The sequence below is a fragment of the Cucumis melo genome, chromosome 2, assembly GCF_025177605.1.
Source record: "Cucumis melo cultivar AY chromosome 2, USDA_Cmelo_AY_1.0, whole genome shotgun sequence".
In the NCBI taxonomy this organism is placed as follows: Eukaryota; Viridiplantae; Streptophyta; class Magnoliopsida; order Cucurbitales; family Cucurbitaceae; genus Cucumis; species Cucumis melo.
Window position 1 is genome coordinate 21,661,059 of NC_066858.1, and position 19,150 is coordinate 21,680,208.

The 19,150-nt window shown below is 33.0% G+C and overlaps 1 protein-coding gene across 1 annotated transcript; it reads right to left on the reverse strand.

Annotated features, from left to right (window-relative positions):
- Positions 1-1,253: 1,253 nt before the first annotated feature.
- LOC103494287 (F-box protein PP2-B10-like) lies at positions 1,254-3,282 on the reverse strand. Its single transcript, XM_008455408.3, has 3 exons — positions 2,930-3,282; positions 2,061-2,179; positions 1,254-1,959 (listed from the first exon to the last, which is right to left on the reverse strand). Exons 1-3 carry the CDS (start codon positions 3,221-3,223, stop codon positions 1,491-1,493), a joined length of 882 nt encoding a protein of 293 aa, XP_008453630.1. The 5' UTR covers positions 3,224-3,282; the 3' UTR covers positions 1,254-1,490.
- Positions 3,283-19,150: the final 15,868 nt, after the last annotated feature.

Below are 19,150 nucleotides of genomic sequence, written 5' to 3' on the forward strand. Positions count from 1 at the left end.
TGCCGATATCATTCACTTCTTCAATTGCAGTAACCTTCATGTCAAATCATCTCGACAAAGAGCGCAATACCTTCTTACCTAGCTTTGGTTCTGCAATCTTTTTGCTGAGAGCAAACAACTCATTTGCAATATCTAAGACTCGTACGTTGTATTAAGCACAGTCTCAGCATCCATAAAAAATGATAGATTTAAATTTAGATGTAAGAACTTGGAGACGTGATGTCTTCATCTTAGATGTTCCTTTGTAGGCTTCCCTCACTATTCCCCATACTTCTCTAGAGTATTCTCCATTTTACGCTTTTCATTTTAAGGGTTCAACTGTTTAATTGGCAACAATTTTGTTAACTAATTATGGGTTGAGGAGAATTCTAATAGAGGTCTTATATGGCTTGTGAACATTAATATTAATATTAATAATGACTAAAAGAGTAAATGGAATGGGAAGAGATTACCATAAGACATTTTTATTAAATACTTTTCATAAAAATGAAAATTCTCTAACGTTTCATAAGAGTAATAAGACCTAAAAATTAAGGGTAATTATAATAGGTAGCAATTTTTAGAATAATTATTAAGTATGTAGCAATATTTTAAAAAAATTGCAAATATAGCAAAATCTATCAGTGATACACTTCTATCGTTGATAGACTCTTATGGTTTTAACTCTATCAACGATAGACCAACATTTGCTACATGGTCTATCGGTGATACACTCTTATCATTGATAGATTTTGACAGATTTTGCTATATTTGCAATTTTTTTAAAATGTTGCTATATACTTAACTATTTTGAATATAATTGCTAAATTTGCAAATATCCCAAAAATTAATTAGGTCGGTAGGAAAGAAAACCTAACATAAACTCCATGTACATTTTATTTCCTAATTTTTTTTTTCTTTTCATGATTGGACTAACCGACATTTTATATTATGATTTTCTGTTTTTGACAAAACTGGGGAGGTGAGATTGAATAATCATAACGTGTCTTAAAGATGGCCGAGCGAAAATGAAATTGCTTAGATGGTTTGAGTTTTGGTTAGTGCAATTCAAGTTTTAAATTTGAGTGTTGGTAAAATATTATCCTAAATATATTATTTCTCTTCTTCAGATGTGAGAAATGTAGAGTATGACTTTGATTTAATTTAATCTTTTTAACTGCATAACATCTGTTTAATTGTTATATTAACTTGTATTTGAAATTATTGAGATTATAAAATTATCTAATAATAACAAAACGGGTGTTAATGAGAAATTTGATTGGCCAAATTCAAGCATCTTATTCAATTTATATAAATCTCACTCAAATGTCACGGGCATGTGGATCGCACGTGTTCTTAACTAATAAAAAACAAATAGCAACAATCAGACTAAAATCTACTGTAGAGTTTCTTTTAACTTCTCTACATACAAAATAAAACAACGTTTTTGGATGTCCTGTCATGACACTAAAAGTCCTAACATGAGTTTGAAGAAGTTTACTCGAGTTCATCTATTCTGGGTTGATTTTAGGCCTAATCTCAATACCTTGAAAAACGAAGCTGTTCTTGGAAAAAGTACACCTAACCTTCTTGAGAATGATTTCAACTTCATCATCTCCACCTTTATTATCAAACTCTCCCAACACAATTTCAAACCAACCATCATGTCTCCCCCTTGGCCCTTCCAACCTTGACATGTTATTCGTTGGTAGATGATTGCTCCCTGCTCGTGATACATGTTGGAACATAATAACGTCATCCATATAAGAATCCAAACAAACAGTCTTCACAGAGTGTTCACTACCAACAATTCCCACCATGGCATCAACAAAATCTATATGGAACCCAAAGTATTTACGTTCCCTCATCTTGAACACAATGTAAGTTGCATACGTTGTAGTAGGAGACAACATTCCACTGCTTATCTTTCTACGTATTTCAAGCCAACATCCCCTTACAATAACAACTACTTCTCCAAACCTGATTCTCACACCCACATCAAAAGGAAAAGTATCAGACTTTTCAGGAAAAGAAACAGAAGAGAAAGAATGGGACTTGAGCCAATTGTTTAGAGTTAAAACCTTGACTCAGGATGAGATTCCCAGGTCCAATAGACAGATGTATCATCCCAAACAATTGAAAGATCCCTCGCTCCAAGCATTATGCATTTCTTACCACTCTGCTTGTCCAATGATAAACTCTACTACATACCAACGATTGAATCCACTCAATTTATTAATACAAAGAGAAAGTACAGAGCGGCTACACCGATTCAACAGCTGACTTTATATGCATATGAACATAATGGCTTTTTATATAGAATTGGTAATCAAATTATCACAAATGTGTATATAGACCTATAAATGATTTATACTTCAAAACTCAGTCATCTAAAATCGGAGCCACCAGATTACTATTTCTTGCCCATTCAAGCTTAATAAGTCAAAGTTGGGAGCAAGTTAAAGGCATATAGAAACTGAAGAAGAAATTTAACCTCAGAATATATAATATACAAGTGATATTTAAATGGATTGCAATTTACAAACTTTCTAGACATCAAAAGTTTAACAACCCCTTTTTCCCTTGTACAAATTTCATATTCTACTTGATTTGTTGTCAATTATTGATGGAAAGTGAAACTCTGGTATAGAAGAATCCAAAATGATACACATGCACTCGATAAGTTTCTCAAACTCCATTGAAATACAAGCACTTCTACATATAATTTCAAAAGTTTCTGTATGAATCCGGGCATAGGTACGCTATAGTAAAAGAGGAATTATAATAAAATTAGCTTTAATGTTTATGGAATTTGGTAGAAATGTATTTTATGACCCTAACCATTCGGGAAAGTATTTATTTTGTTACAATATAAGGAAGGGCTTACTACGATCACTCATCCAACTCCACTCACCATCAATTTAGAAATCGAGGGAATCGGAAAGCTTACCTTCTTGGCGTCATCAATGAGCAGCGGGCTATTGCAAAGGGAGAAAAAGATCTCTTTCTTAGAACACGTAATTGGATCAAAATTCAGGCCACCAGGTTTGCTCCGACAAATGAAATCGTCCAAATCGTTAGGCAGGAATCTGTCCCATACAATATCGGACTGCGCCGCCGCATGGAAAGCCCGGGAAACAGCCGACGACCTGCAGGCATCTAACGGAGTCGTGAGTGACAAAATGTTAGCTATTACTCCTTCCGGCAGAAAGGAGAAATCTGTTCTTCCTTCATAACCCTCCATGGTTTTTCCGGTGGCAAGGGATAGTTTTATTTTAGGGTAGAAATAGGCTGGAGTAATTAGAATCGATACCAATTTTTAGAATAATTGTTAACTAGGTAGCACTATCTTAAAAAAATTGCAAATATAGCAAAATCTATATTTCTATTATTGATAGACTCTTATGGTTGTTGGTCTAGTGATAGACTCCTATGATTCATAAATTTGGACAAATTTTGCTATATTTGCAATATTTTTAAAATATTGTTATATACTTAATTATTTTGAATATAATTGCTACTTTTATAACTATACCAATACGTAGAAGAATTAAAACGAACGTTCCAACAAAAATAAAGTCAAAGTCAATGTCATTGCCCACATTTTCAATCCATTTCATATCAATATGAAATGGATTATTTCATATTCTTTATAGAAGTCTTTTCAAAAATATAAAAAAACGACAAAGTATTTACACTATATAGAACAATTCGAAAATGAAAAAAGCCCAGAGGTCCAACGTGTAAAATACCAAAAATGCCCTGTCAACAATCCGCGTAATATATTTGGTAATGCGATTTGGTACACGATCGTTTATATTTGACTAATTTATTACACGATCGTTTAATTAATTGGGTTACACGATTGTTTAGATTTGGCTACAAGATCGTTTAGATTTGACTACCTTAAACCATTTTTTTTTCAAAATTTGGTATATGATCGTTTAGATTTGGTTACACGATCTTTTAAATTTGGAACCCTAAATCTAAATGATTTTTTTTTAAAATTTGGTATATGATCGTTTAGATTTGGCTACGCGATCATTTATATTTGGCTACACGATCGTTTAGATTTGGGTTCCAAATTTAAACGATTTTTTTTTCCAAAATTTGGTATACGATCGTTTTTTTTTTCAAAATTTGGTATAAATGATTTTTTTGAATATTTTTTATACACAATCTTTTAGTTTTGGTTACTCTAATTTGGGCAAACTGGGGATATAACATTGGACTCTAAATTAATTAAGAATATAGCAAAAATTTTAAAAATTTGCAAATATGGCAAATTTTAACAACAAAGACGAAAATGCCCCCACATTTACACTTTAAACTTCTGCCACTTCGTATTCCGATTTCAAGCAAACTTCTTCACGTTTTCCTTCCATTTTCTACTTTCTTCTTCTTTCTTCATATTCCGATTTGGTTTTTGGTGCTGATACTGGTGCCTTCCGCTGCGCTACGTTCTCCACTTCATCTTACAGACTTCTTTGCTTTGCGTTATTCACTTCGCTACGTTCTCCACTTCGCTATGTTCTTCGCTTCGCTATGTTCTCCACTCCACCTGTACAATCATAAGTTATTTGCTTTTCGTTTGAAATAATAAGTTACTTTCGTAAGATATCTTTGTTTTCGTTTGGTCATAACCTGTTTGAAGTAGATTTTCTTCTTTTTCTATTTGTTTGAAATTGATTCCTTCATTCTCTGTTTGGTTGTGCTCTGTTTTTCAATTTGTGTGTTGTTACTTAGGGTTAAGGTCTATCAATAATATGTTTATATATCACTGATCTATTTAATTGGTTTATGTTGGGATGTTTAACTTGTTTCTTTGGCATGTTGATCTATTTAAGGTTTGTGTATTGCTTAGGGTTAGGGTCTATCGGTGATATGTTTGTATCACTGATAGTCTTGATGGATATTTAGTTTGTTTGCATTGGGATGTTAGTAGATAATTTAGTTTAATGTATATTTTTATGTGATGTTATTTATGTTCTATCAATGATATGCTTCTATCAACTTGAAGGATGTTTTACTTGTTTATGTTTGATTGTTATTAGATATTTTAGTTTAATGTGCACTTTTTATATGTTGTTGCATAGGGTCTACCGATGATATGTTTCAATCCTTGATAGTCTTGGAAGATGTTTAGCCCGTTTGACTTGGGAAGTTAGTAGAAGCTCTAGTTTAATTTGGATTTTGTGTGTTATGTTGCTTAGGGTCTATCAGTGATATGTTTCTATCACTGATTGACAAATTTGGAGGATGTTTAACTGGCTTATGTTGGGATGTTTAACTTGTTTGTTTGGCATGCTAATCTGTTTTAGGTTTGCGTGTTAGTGCTTAAGGTTAGAGTCTATGAGTGATATGTTTGTATCATTGATAGTCTTGAGGGGTGTTTAGTTTGTTTGCATTGGGATATTAGTAGATAATTTAGTTTAATGTATTTTTTTATGTGATGTTGTTTATGTTCTATCAATGATATGTTTCTATCAACTTGAAGAATGTTTTACTTGTTTGTGTTGGATTGTTATTAGATGTTTTAGTTTAATATGCACTTTTTATAAAGTCTAATTCAATATTATCATTTCAGGTTGTTTAAGAAAAGAAACGAAGTGAAAACTATGGAAATAGCGAAGAATGTTAAAAATGTTAGGCCGAAGAAATAACTTAACCGATAAAAAAAAATGTTGGAGAACGCAAAAGACTAGAATATTGCAAGAGACCAATTGATTTGTCCCTAGTTTTGATTTGTAACTCTCTCATTGAGTAAATTTATATTGTACTATATTAGTTTTGTGGATATCTCATAATTGAAAAGATCAATGATAGACTTCACATTTTATTTGATTTTGTTCTATTGATATAGAAAAGTGTTGGACCACAGGTTGAATATTGCAAATTATTCTCATTTATATTCTTAAATAGTCGTGACTCTTCAATGTATGTTGAAGTTTATTAATGATAACAGTGAAAAACTTCATAGTGACATTACCTCTTCACATTTAGTTATGTGCTTTTGTGTTTCCATTGAGAAATTAGTATTATACATGTTGAATAATTGCAAATTAGATTAATTGGTGCATTTTATTGAGAAAAAAGTTTTGTTAATATACATATAAAGTCTATCATTGATAGAAGCTATCAACAATGGTTGACTAATATCAAATGATAGAGCTATCAATGATAAACTTTATAATAAAGTCAATATTCGATAAAAACTATCAGCTAAAAATTAAACTCCATTATGACAAATTAAACTCCACTATGACATTTACTGTTACACTTATAACATTGATTAATCATAATTCTGAATTACTGCAAAAGAAAAATATACAATTATCATCCTAGTGTTACACTCATAGTATTGATAGAAGATAGAGTCTATCACTGATTGACTCATATTAGTGATGGACTAGGATACGAGTCTATCATTGATAGACTACTATTAGTGATAAACTAGGATTAATACAAGTCTATCACCGATGATAGACTCATATCAGTGATAAACTAGGATTAATACAAGTTTATTACCGATAGACTAATATCACTATGCTCATAGTAACTATATTCTATCAGTGATAGATTTCAGAAAAGAAAAAAAGAACTCAATTTCTTTTAACCTAAAAACATAAAATTGATAGAAAAGTTCATAATATGCTCAATTTCGACGAAGTCCCAAGTAAAATAAACACATTTTTTTCTCTAAAATTCCAGTAAAATCATCAAATTGAATTGAACAAAATCAACCTACAAAGATGAAAATCAAATTGTAAAAATGGGATGAAGTCAAATGAAAAATTTAGGGACAAATCACATTTGAAAACAAATATCAAACTGAGATGAACATAAATTGTATGAAAAAACTAGGAAAGAAATCTAAGTTTTTTTAAAAGAAAATTTGATTACATACCAATAAAATTGATATCAAAACCCTAACATTGACCTAAAGTAGAAGCAAATGAAAAATTGTTGAATGTCGAAAATTGCTGAACGCCGAAAATTGTTGAACGTAAGACGAATGGTTGGAGGAGAGAATTGAATGAAAAATCGACTAGACGGAGGTGGAGACAAAATCACAAAAGGAAAAGAGAGAGGACGAATCATGAAAAAAAGAAAAAAATTGTTTAGGTTTGAGAGAATGAAGAAGAGATATTAGAGATTGAGGAGAAGATCGTACAGAAAAAAAACTATAGTAGAAAATGAAGAAGAGCATCGTCAAAAGGGAGAAAATCGTGCGATGTATTTTCATCTAAATTAAGGGCATTTTAGGAATATATAAAAAAGAAATAAAAAATTTGCTATATTTGCAAATTGTTTAAGAAGTTGCTATAACCCTGATATGTTATGCCAAAAAAGTCATCCATTATAAAAACTCTAATTTAAATGCCTAACCAATTTTTTCAAGATTCTTATACATCATCAGATTTGGTTACTAAAAAAAGAAAAGAAGAAAGACGATACAATGCATGCAGTGAATGAAAAAAAAGGAAAAAGAAGAAAGAGGAAGAAAGACATGCTAGCATCTAAAAAAGACAAAAAAAAGGCGATAGAAAGAAATAGATTTGGTTACCAAATCTAAAAACAATACAAAAAAAAAAAAAAGAAGAAATCCCAGATAAAAAAGAAGAATACAGAGGGAGGAAGACTATTAATACAGAGGAAGACGATTAAAAATCGTAAGGAGGAGAAAAGGATGGAAGGGCAAACTTGGAATATTTAAAAAATGGCTAGCTTTATGGGTTTTGTTACACGGTCGTAAATATTTCACTAGTTTGTTATATTTAGGAAGGTTTTCCTTCTTTATATCTTTTAGTTGATTGAGACTTATTCTCACGTGTATAATAAGTATAACAAGTCTTGAATGAGAGGTATCTCAAGAAATAAGAAATAAAATTAAAAAGGAATTTCTAAAAATCATAAGTAAATAAATATAGCTTCGTATTATCTGTGTCAATAATTACTTTATTCTTATTTAGTCAAGCAAAACGAAAAAATAACATGCCAGTACGTGTTATGAACTAGTCTATACTATATACAAAAGTCCCTTTATGAAGAATTTTTTTCTCCCTATATTATACTTCTTTTACAAGTATTTCTATAATTAATTTGATGGATAATTTTGTCATTTTTTAAATTAAATGTAATATTGCTAATTAAATTACTTGAATAACCTTTTAAAAGCTAACTCACACCACTATCCACGTTTGTTTTGCAATTCTTTTCTATTTTTTTCCTTTCTTTTATCATTTACCTTTTGTTTGAGTTTTATTAATAAAAGTAATTATTAATTATTAATTATAATTAAATGTTATCAAATGTGAAAAATAATGTAGAATATGAAATGTCTTTGTCATTAATTTATAGAAAGAAAACCATCGCAGAATTTATGGCTCTACCTTTAGTTATAATTAAATTGGTTTCATAACGTTTTGAAATTTTAGTAGTTTTGCAATATCATTTTTGTTACTATAAAAGGAGCATTTTTCACTACATTTTCTAAAACTTGTCTTCTCTTGGTTTCTTTTGTACACAACTCAATTTCTTTCAAAATTCATTTTTTTAATTTAAAGAATGATAGATAAGAGCATTTTTTTTGTTCCTTCGACTACACAGTTTCCTCTAGCAGATTCTATTTTGTATGATTGATAGACAAAGACAAAAAAATTATTAAGGATTTTCGTCACACTCCAAGGGTTTTTAATAATTATGTAGCTCTTCCAACTCATGCTAGCAAATGTTTGTGGAATGAATTTGGCTAGATTATTCTTGGGTCTTTGAGACCATCAATATGATCTTTTATTATGATGTTTTCATTGTTGACTTGGTTCATTTTTTTGTACTAAAAAAGACAAAACACACTATACTATAAACATAATTACTTGGTAACTACAAATATGTGTTTTATGTTTTTTTCATTTTTTTAAATTGATATACCCTTATTCTTGCTACAATAATAATAAATAGGGTAATTTTCATAAATGTAGCAAAACACCAAACTATTTACGGCTCGTGTAACAAAACCCATGAAGTTAGCCATTTTTTAAATATTTCAGGTTTGCCCTTCCGTCTTTCTTCTCTTCCTCGCTGCGATTTTTTTCATCATTTTCCTCCTCTCTGCGATTTCTTTATTTCCATCGTCTTTCTTCTTTTCCTCTTTTTTTTTTTTCCGCTGTGATTTCTTTCCATTGTCTTTCTTCTTTTCCTCTTCTTTTTTTTTCGCTGTGATTTCTTTCCATCGTCTTTCTTCTTTTCCTCTTCTTTTTTTACGTCGTTTAAATTTTTGTAACTAAATCTAAACGAACATGTATAAAAAATAGCAAAATCTAAAAGATCGTATGTAAAGAATCTTGAAAAAATTATTTAGGTTGGAGTAGCTAAATATAAACGATCGTGTAAAAAAAAAATCATCGTGTAGATAAATCTAAACGATCGTGTAAAAAAAATAAACGATCATGTAGCAAAAGAATTAAAAAAAATCATTTAGCCAAATCTAAACGATCGTGTACCAAATTTAAAAAAAAAAATCGTTTAAATCTGGGTCCAAATCTAAACGATCAAATCTAAACAATCGTGTAACAAAATTAAACGATAGAATTGAAAAAAATAAATTGTAGCCATATCTAAACAACCAAATCTAAATGATCGCGTATCAAACAATAGCCAAATCTAAACGATCGTGTACCAAATATATTACGCACGCATTGTTGACGGTATGGTTGACGAGGCATTTTTGGTATTTTCCATGGTGGGCCTGTGAGCTTTTTTCGTTTTCAAAATTATTCTATACAGCGTAAATACTTTGCCGTTTTGTTATATTTTTGAAAAGACCCCTAATAAATAATGTGAAGTAGTTCTTTGATTTGTGATATACTTTGCCTTTTAAAGAAAAATATTTGTTATAATTTAAGAAATGTTGTATTAATTACAACATTAAACTTGAATATCTTAGCTTTCAAATACAAAAACCTTAACATTCTCACATTTCCCCTTTTCCCTTTTAATTTAATTTTTTCATTTCAATGTTTATTAATTTGTAGTAGAAATTTTTTAGTTTATAATATGACGTATTTTCAAACTAATTAAAATTCTCACTGCTATATTTAGTTATTTTATATATATATATATATATATATATATATATATATATATATATATATATATATATATCTAACAACTATGTTTTGTTTCTTTTTCTTTATTTTAAAGTTTATGTTTATTTTTTTCCTCTTTGTATTTTTTATTCTATATTAAATGATAGAAATAAATCTTTAATAATTAATCTACCATTTTTATAACCATTATATTATTTTAGCAAATTTTTTATTTCTTAATTTTTTAGCATAAAATTTCAAAGAGAATCTAAAAATAAATAAATAAATAAACATTCAAGTATTAATGTGACAGATCTGTTGGAATTTATGTCATAAAACTCATATTTTGTTATTTAATTCAATAAAGTTTATTATTGAATGCTATAATCTTAAAACCAATAAATTAAGATCCCGAGGCTATTTTTACTGAGTTTGTCAATACACTTGAACTTTATGTAGAGACATAAACATGAATTAAGTTCAAGTTAATAGCCCAAATAGTCTATAGTGTATGAATAAGGTTGAGCGCCTTATTCTGGAAAAACACTATGGATGCGGCTCGCTCTGTAGTTAGTAAAAACGATGTAATCCTGAATCGTTCATGAAGAGACATGGGAGTGGGGGCATCCTATGTAAATGGTTTGCATAAGACTGGAACCCCAAAATAGTCACTTTTAGTTATAACACCGTAAATTATAAACTGACTATTTCAATTTTGATGACCTAGGTAACTTGATCTTAATCCTGAGCTAACTATGAACTTCTGTTCATTTGTTAGTATCCTTAGATCTGCATAGGTAAGGGCAGCTCTTCATCGTTGACCCAATAAGCCTCCTATTTCAGGGATAAGACCGAGTGGATAGCTAGGGACATAAGGTGTATGATGGAATTCGCTCCTACCCACTTCTAGGATAGTAGATAAGTTGTTCTCTTAAGGACTGAATCCAAGTCTTGAACAAGGGGCCCCACCTTCTTATTGGCCCGAGAAGGATTTAGGTTTATAGGTTGGACCTTAAACCAATTGTTCAATAGTGGACCAGTAGGTCTTAAGGAGCAAGATGTAATCTCGGGGGTAACATGGTATTTTGACCCAGCCAAGATTACGAACAACTTGTGAAGGATCAACTTACTCATCATGGTTATATCAGGTGGACAGAAATATATCTATAGTGAGGGGAGTGCAACTAAGAGTCTTTAGTGGAATGACCCTTTAGTTAACGAATGTTGATTAAGCTTGGTCTAAAAGAGCTTAGCTAGTTAATCTCGAATCGTTGGAGCCCATGATCTATAGGTCCATTAGGTTTCCCTACTAGCTCATATGGATTCAACTAAGAACAATATGTTGAAGTAACTCGAATTGTTCGAATTAGGAAAAGAGAGAGAAACCGACAAGTATATATGATATAATTCGGTAATTATAAACTTTAAGCTTTATATTCAAATATGATTTGAATTTTAGGCGGATTCATGCTCAGAAGGTTAGAATTAGTCATGACGGGTAAAATAGCTAAAAGTAAAAAAGTTGACTTTCGACTAAGAAAAGTCAAAGTTTGACTTTGACTTAAATTGGTTAAAAGACCAAATTGCCCTTTGACTAATTTCTTCATTAACTAAATGTTAGTAGGAAATGTGACAGATTATTATGAATTAGAAGCCACTAATTCCATTAAATAGTTAATGAATTAATTAGGTGTTGAGATTATATGAAATAATTTGCATGCATTTTGCATGTAATTTTTGATATAAACTTCTCATTACAGAATGAGAAGAGGATGATGATTTCTCATAAAATCTTTAAACGATACACATTCTTCCCTTCATATCTCTAAAAATTTACATCACATAACGAGTCCCACAACTCAATTTTTGGTCCTGAGATTAGTAGGTCAACATAGTGGTTGTCCTTTCCTCGTGATCTTCAGGTAGAGAAGAAGCTTTTGATCGAAGAAGAAGTTGAGAACTACAAAAGGTAAGCTCATCGTTTACCTTTTACATTCTTCGTTTAGGTCCATCATTTAGTAGTTGCATATTAATTTCTAAATCGTTTAGATGCAAATAGAGTAAAGCGTGATCTTTTTCTTCCGCAGTGCATGCCATCTCTAATGTTTTTGTTTTATCAAGATCATGATATAAAAAACGGTTTGAAATATCACGGGCATCACACACGTTAAACGAAAGAGCAGTTCCAAATGAAGGAAACTCTTAGTCGAGCCTCAACTCCTATGGAGCCTCTTTGAATTTTGAGGAATGTACGGATGCACGCTCTTAATATGAATCGCGAAATGGAAATGCATCAAGCTTTAAAAAAGAAAATTTATCTCGACTATCAAATTGAGAATCACGTGAGAACTCGAGATGGAAGAAGGTAAGAGACTGCAACTACAACGAAATGTGGTAATTCCTACTGCTACTCTCTCAGTCTGGGCCCTGTCTCAGTCACAGTGCCAGAAGAGGTATGATCCTAGGCTTGAATTCATGTTCTTGGTTTCACATCAGTCATATTTCATTGATCTAGATTGAACTTTCTTTTCTTAATGGTATACCCGTGACTAAGGTTAGGATTGAGAAATTCTTCATCAAAGATTCCATATTCTCGTTAGTCCCAGTTTCGGAAGCAAGGTAACTACATAATATCTAAGGAGGAAACATAAGAGAAAGCAGAAGCTAGATGAGGTAGCGTGAACAAGAAATCTTGGGTTAGACCCCATTGTAGCTTAGAAAGCATCTTGAGTCGGTAATCGGAAAGCCCTTCCCTTGTTCATTGAGGCGGGAGTGGAGTGGTTTGAGTCTAAAAGAGGGACTAGCATTAAGCAATAGCTCAACCGAGTCCATAAAATAGAGGGCCTAACCGGCGTGGAAGTTAGCTGTCCTTCGTGAAGTAGCAAAGCTTAGATTTTCATCTCTTTAATTCACTCAATTCATTCTATAAAGAAGAAAGCAAACAAAGATTCCCAATGAACTATGTAGCTCATCCGTCGAATAAGATGGAAGATCATGAGTTGGATCCACTCTAATACAATGAACTCATATGCCCCATTATATCATAGATAGAGGTCTTCTACGGCCAAGCAACCCCACCTCTTTCATCCCTTGAAGTTCTTCCATTCATTACCCCACGGAGCAGTAACTGAAAGCAAGAAGAGTTCACGATACGGGAGTCCTGCTGAATCGCTCTTCTTTCGTTATGCTTCATAAAGGACTCAGAAGAACTCTAAAGGATATGCTTCACCATCAATTCATAAGTGAAGTAGGCTACGCTATGACGGAGAGAAGTCACCGCCTCGTGGGACGCTAGTTATAAGGAGAGATTAATAAGGATAGGAAGCTGTATGGCTCCGTTCAAGGCTCAAAGATGGCATGGATCCCGTAAAAGAGGAGAGTGGCCGAGTCATTAAAAGAGTTAGCGATCAATGAATAAATTCAGAGAAAGAGAGTTGGACCAAGGGCGAACTATGATGATTCTGATTTAGTTGGGTCCTTCGTTGCAGGAGTAGCAGTCAGTTGAAGTTGATGAGGGTTGATGTAATTGACGAATCCAATAAAAAGTTTGAGGCTAAAAGAATTTGAGTTTCAGTTGAGATAAGAAAAAATAGAGCAAAAGTGCAAAGTAGCTGGAGAGGAGAGGGGCGAAGTGAATGGAAGATCAATCCTCAATTCCTAGGCCCCCATAGAGCGATCTCAGTTCTGAGATAATTCTTTGATCCTCTCATTTGAAGTCGAGTTATTTCTAAATATAAGGACTCCTTCTAAGAATAATAAGGGATAATTCCTTATTTTTTATTGAGGGCTTTGACCCTCTCATCATTTGGAGTCGAGTTAATTTATAATGCACTTCTACCTAAGAATAATAAGGGATAATGCTTATTCAATGAGCTTCTCAAATTCTTTGATCCTCTATTTTGAGTCGAGTATTTCATAATGCACTCCTTCTAAGAATAAGAAATTCAGTTTTCCCCTCTCCTTCCTAACCTTAGTTGAATGGCTTTGCCTCTCTCCTTATTTTCTTGAGGTCTCCATCTAAGAACCTTTTCAGTCACTTTGCCTCTCTCCCCCCTTCTTAGTCGAGTTTCTTTGAACTACCCCGTGGGAGTTGAGTTATTTTATAACCTCCAGACAGGTTCATATGCATTTCTGACTTCTTCTACGCATCTGGACCCCTCACAAATTCTTTGCACCTTCTTCATCTTTTTTTTATTCCTTCAAATTCAATAAAATTCATCCGGACTCCAGCATTCCTCTTAAGTTGCTTCGCTAGGCTTTCTCTTTCTGACGTTTCATTCCGCCTCAATGAACAAGGATCAAAGAATTTGAGAGGAGTTGAATGAGCTTTCTTCTTTATTACCTCTTGTCTTCTTTATTTTCTTTTAGAGTTGATAAGTTTGAGTTTCATGAATGAGTCCGTATCCACTTCAAGTAGCGAGGAGCCTTGTCTCATTGCTTTCGTCTTCTTATATCTTCTTCTCTGGATTTAGTAGAATTCGAATAAGACCAACAACAAGGCTCAAAGAATTTGAGAGGAAGGATCAATGAAATATGATTGATGTAGTTCAATTCCATAAATCAGTCCAAGAAATTGAAAGTGGAAGGATCATATTCTTTTTTTATGCCTTTGGACGATTCTCAGTTGAAGCAGATGAAGAGGAAAAAGGCTCGACACCAGTAGTTGCAGTTGCTGGAGAGGCAGGAGCCCTTTCTCTAGCTTTTCTTTCTTCGTCAATGGTTGCAATAGCTCCTTTTCTTTCTGCAGAGCCTGCCTTCTTGATTTCATTGACCTTCTTCTCGTCCGGAGGACTACCATAAAAAAGAGATTAAGAGAAGGCCATAAAAAGATAAGGGACCTCAATGAACAAAGGGCCCACTTCGCGAACTTTCTTCCGCCGCTTTCGAAGGAGTAATCTTCAAACCTTTGCCTTTATTCTTCTTCTGACTGAACTTTCCTTTCATTTCACTCTTCCTTATTAAAAACCTACTAAAAAAATGAAAGCCTATAATTAGAATTTCATTTTCACTTTCTTCCCATTCGGAGGACTTCCATAAAGAAGAGATTAGGAGAAGGCTAACAAAGTCGAAACTGAAAGAACTCTCCTATAGGTCTCCTTCCACCTCTTCTTCTAAGATAATGCTGATAGAGATTAAATGAGTGGGGCGAAAGAAAGACCGAAATTCTACCCTAATTACAATTAATTAACAAAAAAACCTTAAATCGAAATAAAGTTAAAATTAGGGTTTTTTAGGAAAACCTTACGTTCGAAGCTCCAATTGATGCTTGAACCACCACTAGGGTTGACCTACTATCCTCTAAACTCAGAAGCGGGTTGTGGGACCCGTTGGATGAAGGAAACTGGGAGAGAGAGAGAAAAAAGATGGAAAATAAAATATGAAAAAATGGGTTTTTAGGTTTTAAAATCAACAGCCCAATTTTTTGTTCTTTAGAAAAATAACCAACCTTTTTACTTAAGGCCCTAAGAGTCCAATTTGTAGAGACTTTGCATGCAAGGTTGCATGTGCAGGCAAAAACATGGGCCAACAACATATAACCCACTAACCATTAGTGGGCTTAATGTCTTCATAGTTTGCTAACACCTAGCCCACTATAGTTAGTGATTTTATCCAACAAAATGTTGGATTTTCCCACTAACTTTGGTTAAAGGGTAAAATTGTCATTTGGTCAGTCAAACTTTGACTTTTCAAACAAAAAAGTCAAAATTTTGACTTTTTACAATTTCATCTGTCTTGACTAATTTTGACCTTCCGAGCATGAATCCATATTTATTTTCTCAAGATTCAAATCACATTTGAATATATTTTCGGTTAAAGTTTGAATTTTCAAAAGTCAAAAATCAACATTTTGACTTTTTACAACTTTTACTATTTCCATCTTTTCCGAGCTTTCGAGTATGAATCCACATTCATATCTTTAATATTTAAATTCTATTTAAGCATAAAGCTCTATTAGTAATTTAACACCAACGACTATATCACATATACTTGTCGGTTTCTCTCTCCTCTCTTGTTTCAAACAATTTGACTCATTCCATCATACTGTTCTAAGTTTATTCCATATGAGCTAGTAGAGGAACCTAATGGACCTATAGATCACGGGCTCCAATGATCTGAGATTAACAGGCTAAAGTCTTTTATACCGAGCTAATCAACATTCATTAACTAACGTATCATTCCACTAAAGTCCCGTAGTTGCACTCCCCTCACTATAGATATATTTGTGTCCATTTGATATAACCATGATCAGTAAGTTAATCCTTCACAGGTTATTCGTAAGCTTGGCTGGATCGAAAAGTATCGTTTTACCCCTAAGACTACATCTTTCTTCTTAAGTCCTACTGATCCACTATTGAACAATTGGTTTTAAGGTACAACCTATAAACCAAATCCCTCTTGGGCCAATGAGAGGGTGGGGCTCCATTGTTCAATACTTGGATTCAGTCCTTAAGGGAATAACCTATCTACTAACCCTAAAGCGGGTAGGAGTGAATTCCGTCTTTCACCCTATGTTCCCAACTATCCACCCGATCTTACCTCTAAAATGGAAGGCTTATTGGGCCAACGCTAATGAGTTGCGCTCACCTATGTAGATCTAAGGATAATCTCGTGTGAATAGGAGTTCACAGTTAGCTCAGGATTAAGATTAAGTTACCTAGGTAATCAACAATCGAGATAGTCAATTTTAAACAGCAAACGATGTTATAACGTAAAAGTGACTATTTCATGGTTCTGTTTTATGTAAACCTTTTACATAGAATGCCCCCACTTTCATGGCTCTACATGAACGATTCAGGATTACATCATTTATATTAACTATAAAGTGGGCTGAATCTATAGTATCTTTGAATAAGGTGTCCAACCTTTATTTATATACTATAGACTATTTAGGCTATTTACTCAAACTTAATCCATATTTATGTCTCTACATAAAGTTCAAGTTTACTCAAATTAGCCTTGGGATCTTAGTTTATTGGATTTAAGATTATAGTATTCAATTTCTCAATAACGACTTTATTGAATAGAATATGATTACAAACTACGAGTTTTGGGACATAAATTCCAACAAAACTCCCACTAGGACTAAAACTCCTAGTGGGATGAAAATGTTTGAATTAAACCATAATACAAATGAGTACAATAAACATATGAATATAATAAACTAGAGACATGCCCAATAAGTTTCCCACTTGTCCTAGTTTACAAACATCGTAGACCTAAATTTTGTAGGTGCTCAAACACTTTAGTCGTAAGGGCTTTTGTAAAAGGATCAACAATGTTTTGCTCAGAAGAAATCTGGGTCACTACAATATCACCACGATGTACAATTTTCCTAATAAGATGGTACTTGCATTCGATATGCTTTCCCCGTTTATGGCTTCTAGGTTCTCGTGAATTTGCAACTGCATCACTGTTGTCACAGTATAAAGTGATTGACAGATGCATATTTGGAACACTGTCCAGATCTGTCAAGAATTTCCTTAGCCATACCGCTTCTTTTGCTGCTTTTCAAGCTACTACATATTCAGCTTCCATTGTGGAGTCGGCTATACAGGTTTGTTTTACGCTTCTCCATACTACTGCTCCTCCGTTTAAAGTGAATACTGATCCTGATGTAGACTTTCTAGCATCTTTATCCGTTTGGAAATCAGAATCAGTGTATCCTTAGTACCATATACGAGCATGTAGTCTTTTGTTCTTCTAAGATATTTTAGAATATTCTTAAAGGCTGACGAGTGATCACGTCCAGGATTGGACTGATACCTACTGACCATCCCTAATGAAAAACAAATGTCAGGTCTAGTACACAACATTGCGTACATCAAACTTCCAACAGCGAAAGCATAGGGAATTTTTCTCATATCCTCAACTTCTTGAGGTGTCTTAGGACATTGTTCCTTTGACAAATGAATTCCATATCTGTACGGCAGCAGACCCTTTTTGGAATTCTGCATTTTATACCTAGACAACATTTTGTCAATATAAGATGCTCGAGACATGGCTAGTGTTCTATTTTTACGATTTCGAACAATTTGGATTCCAAGAACGTATTGTGTATCCCCAAAATCTTTTATTTGAAATTGCGTAGCTAGCCATTTCTTGATATCAGTAAGATAACCTACGTCATTCCCAACGAGTAGAATATCATCTACATATAATACTAAGAATGCTACAATGGAATTGACGACCTTTTTGTAAACACAAGGTTCGTCAACATTTTGTTCAAAGCCATAAGACTTGATTGCAGTATCAAATCTTATATTCCAGGATCTAGATGCTTGCTTCAAACCATAAATGGATTTTTGAAACTTACAAATCTTTTGTTCTTGACCCTTTTTTATAAACCCCTCTGGTTGAGCCATATAGATACTCTCCTAAAGATTTCCATTCAAAAAAGCTGTCTTGACATCTATCTGCTAAATTTCATAATCATAAAAAGTGGCGATGGATAAGAGTATTCTAATCGACTTAAGCATGGCAACAAGAGAGAATGTTTCTTCATAGTCCTTTCATTCTCTTTGAATATAACCCTTTGCTACAAGTCGAGCCTTAAAAGTCTGTACTTTATCGGCTTGGTCTCGTTTTCTCTTGTAGATCCATTTACAACCAATAGGTTTTACGTCATTTAGTTGATCTACTAGAGCCCAGATAGAATTAAAGAACAAGGTAGGAGTAGCACGATCAATTGCTTTGAAGAAAGTGGGTTATTCAAGGAGCCCATGTAGCAGGATTGTAAGCTTGGGATTACAATGAGATACTAGGAATTTTATGTCGTTCATCGAGCCTCCACTTTCTTGTACTAGCTGACTAAAGGCAAGCTACTTTTTCTAGAATTCTCTAATTCACTAAGCTCTTTTTCCCAAGATGGAGTTCCCCCTATGACAGAAATGCTTGCCCTTGAATGTGAATCTATTGGATTTTTCTTTGTCTTTCACTCTTTCATAATTCTTTCCTATTAGGGAGCTAGTGAAGTACCTTTTAGCTTAGGAAATGAATCTCAAATTCTTCTATTAATCTAAGGGCTCCTTTCCATAAATTCTTTGCGCCTCTCCTCTCCTTCTTAATCGAGCTACTTCGCATTC

Excerpts from the sequence above, each read along its gene's own strand:
- LOC103494287 (XM_008455408.3), bottom strand. The coding sequence starts at position 3,223 with ATGGAGGGTTATGAAGGAAGAACAGATTTCTCCTTTCTGCCGGAAGGA. Across the intron at positions 2,180-2,929 it reads TCATTGATGACGCCAAGAAG|AGTTTATCATTGGACAAGCA; the intron begins GTAAGCTTTCCG and ends GGTATGTAGTAG. Across the intron at positions 1,960-2,060 it reads GAATCTCATCCTGAGTCAAG|GTTTGGAGAAGTAGTTGTTA; the intron begins GTTTTAACTCTA and ends TGTGAGAATCAG.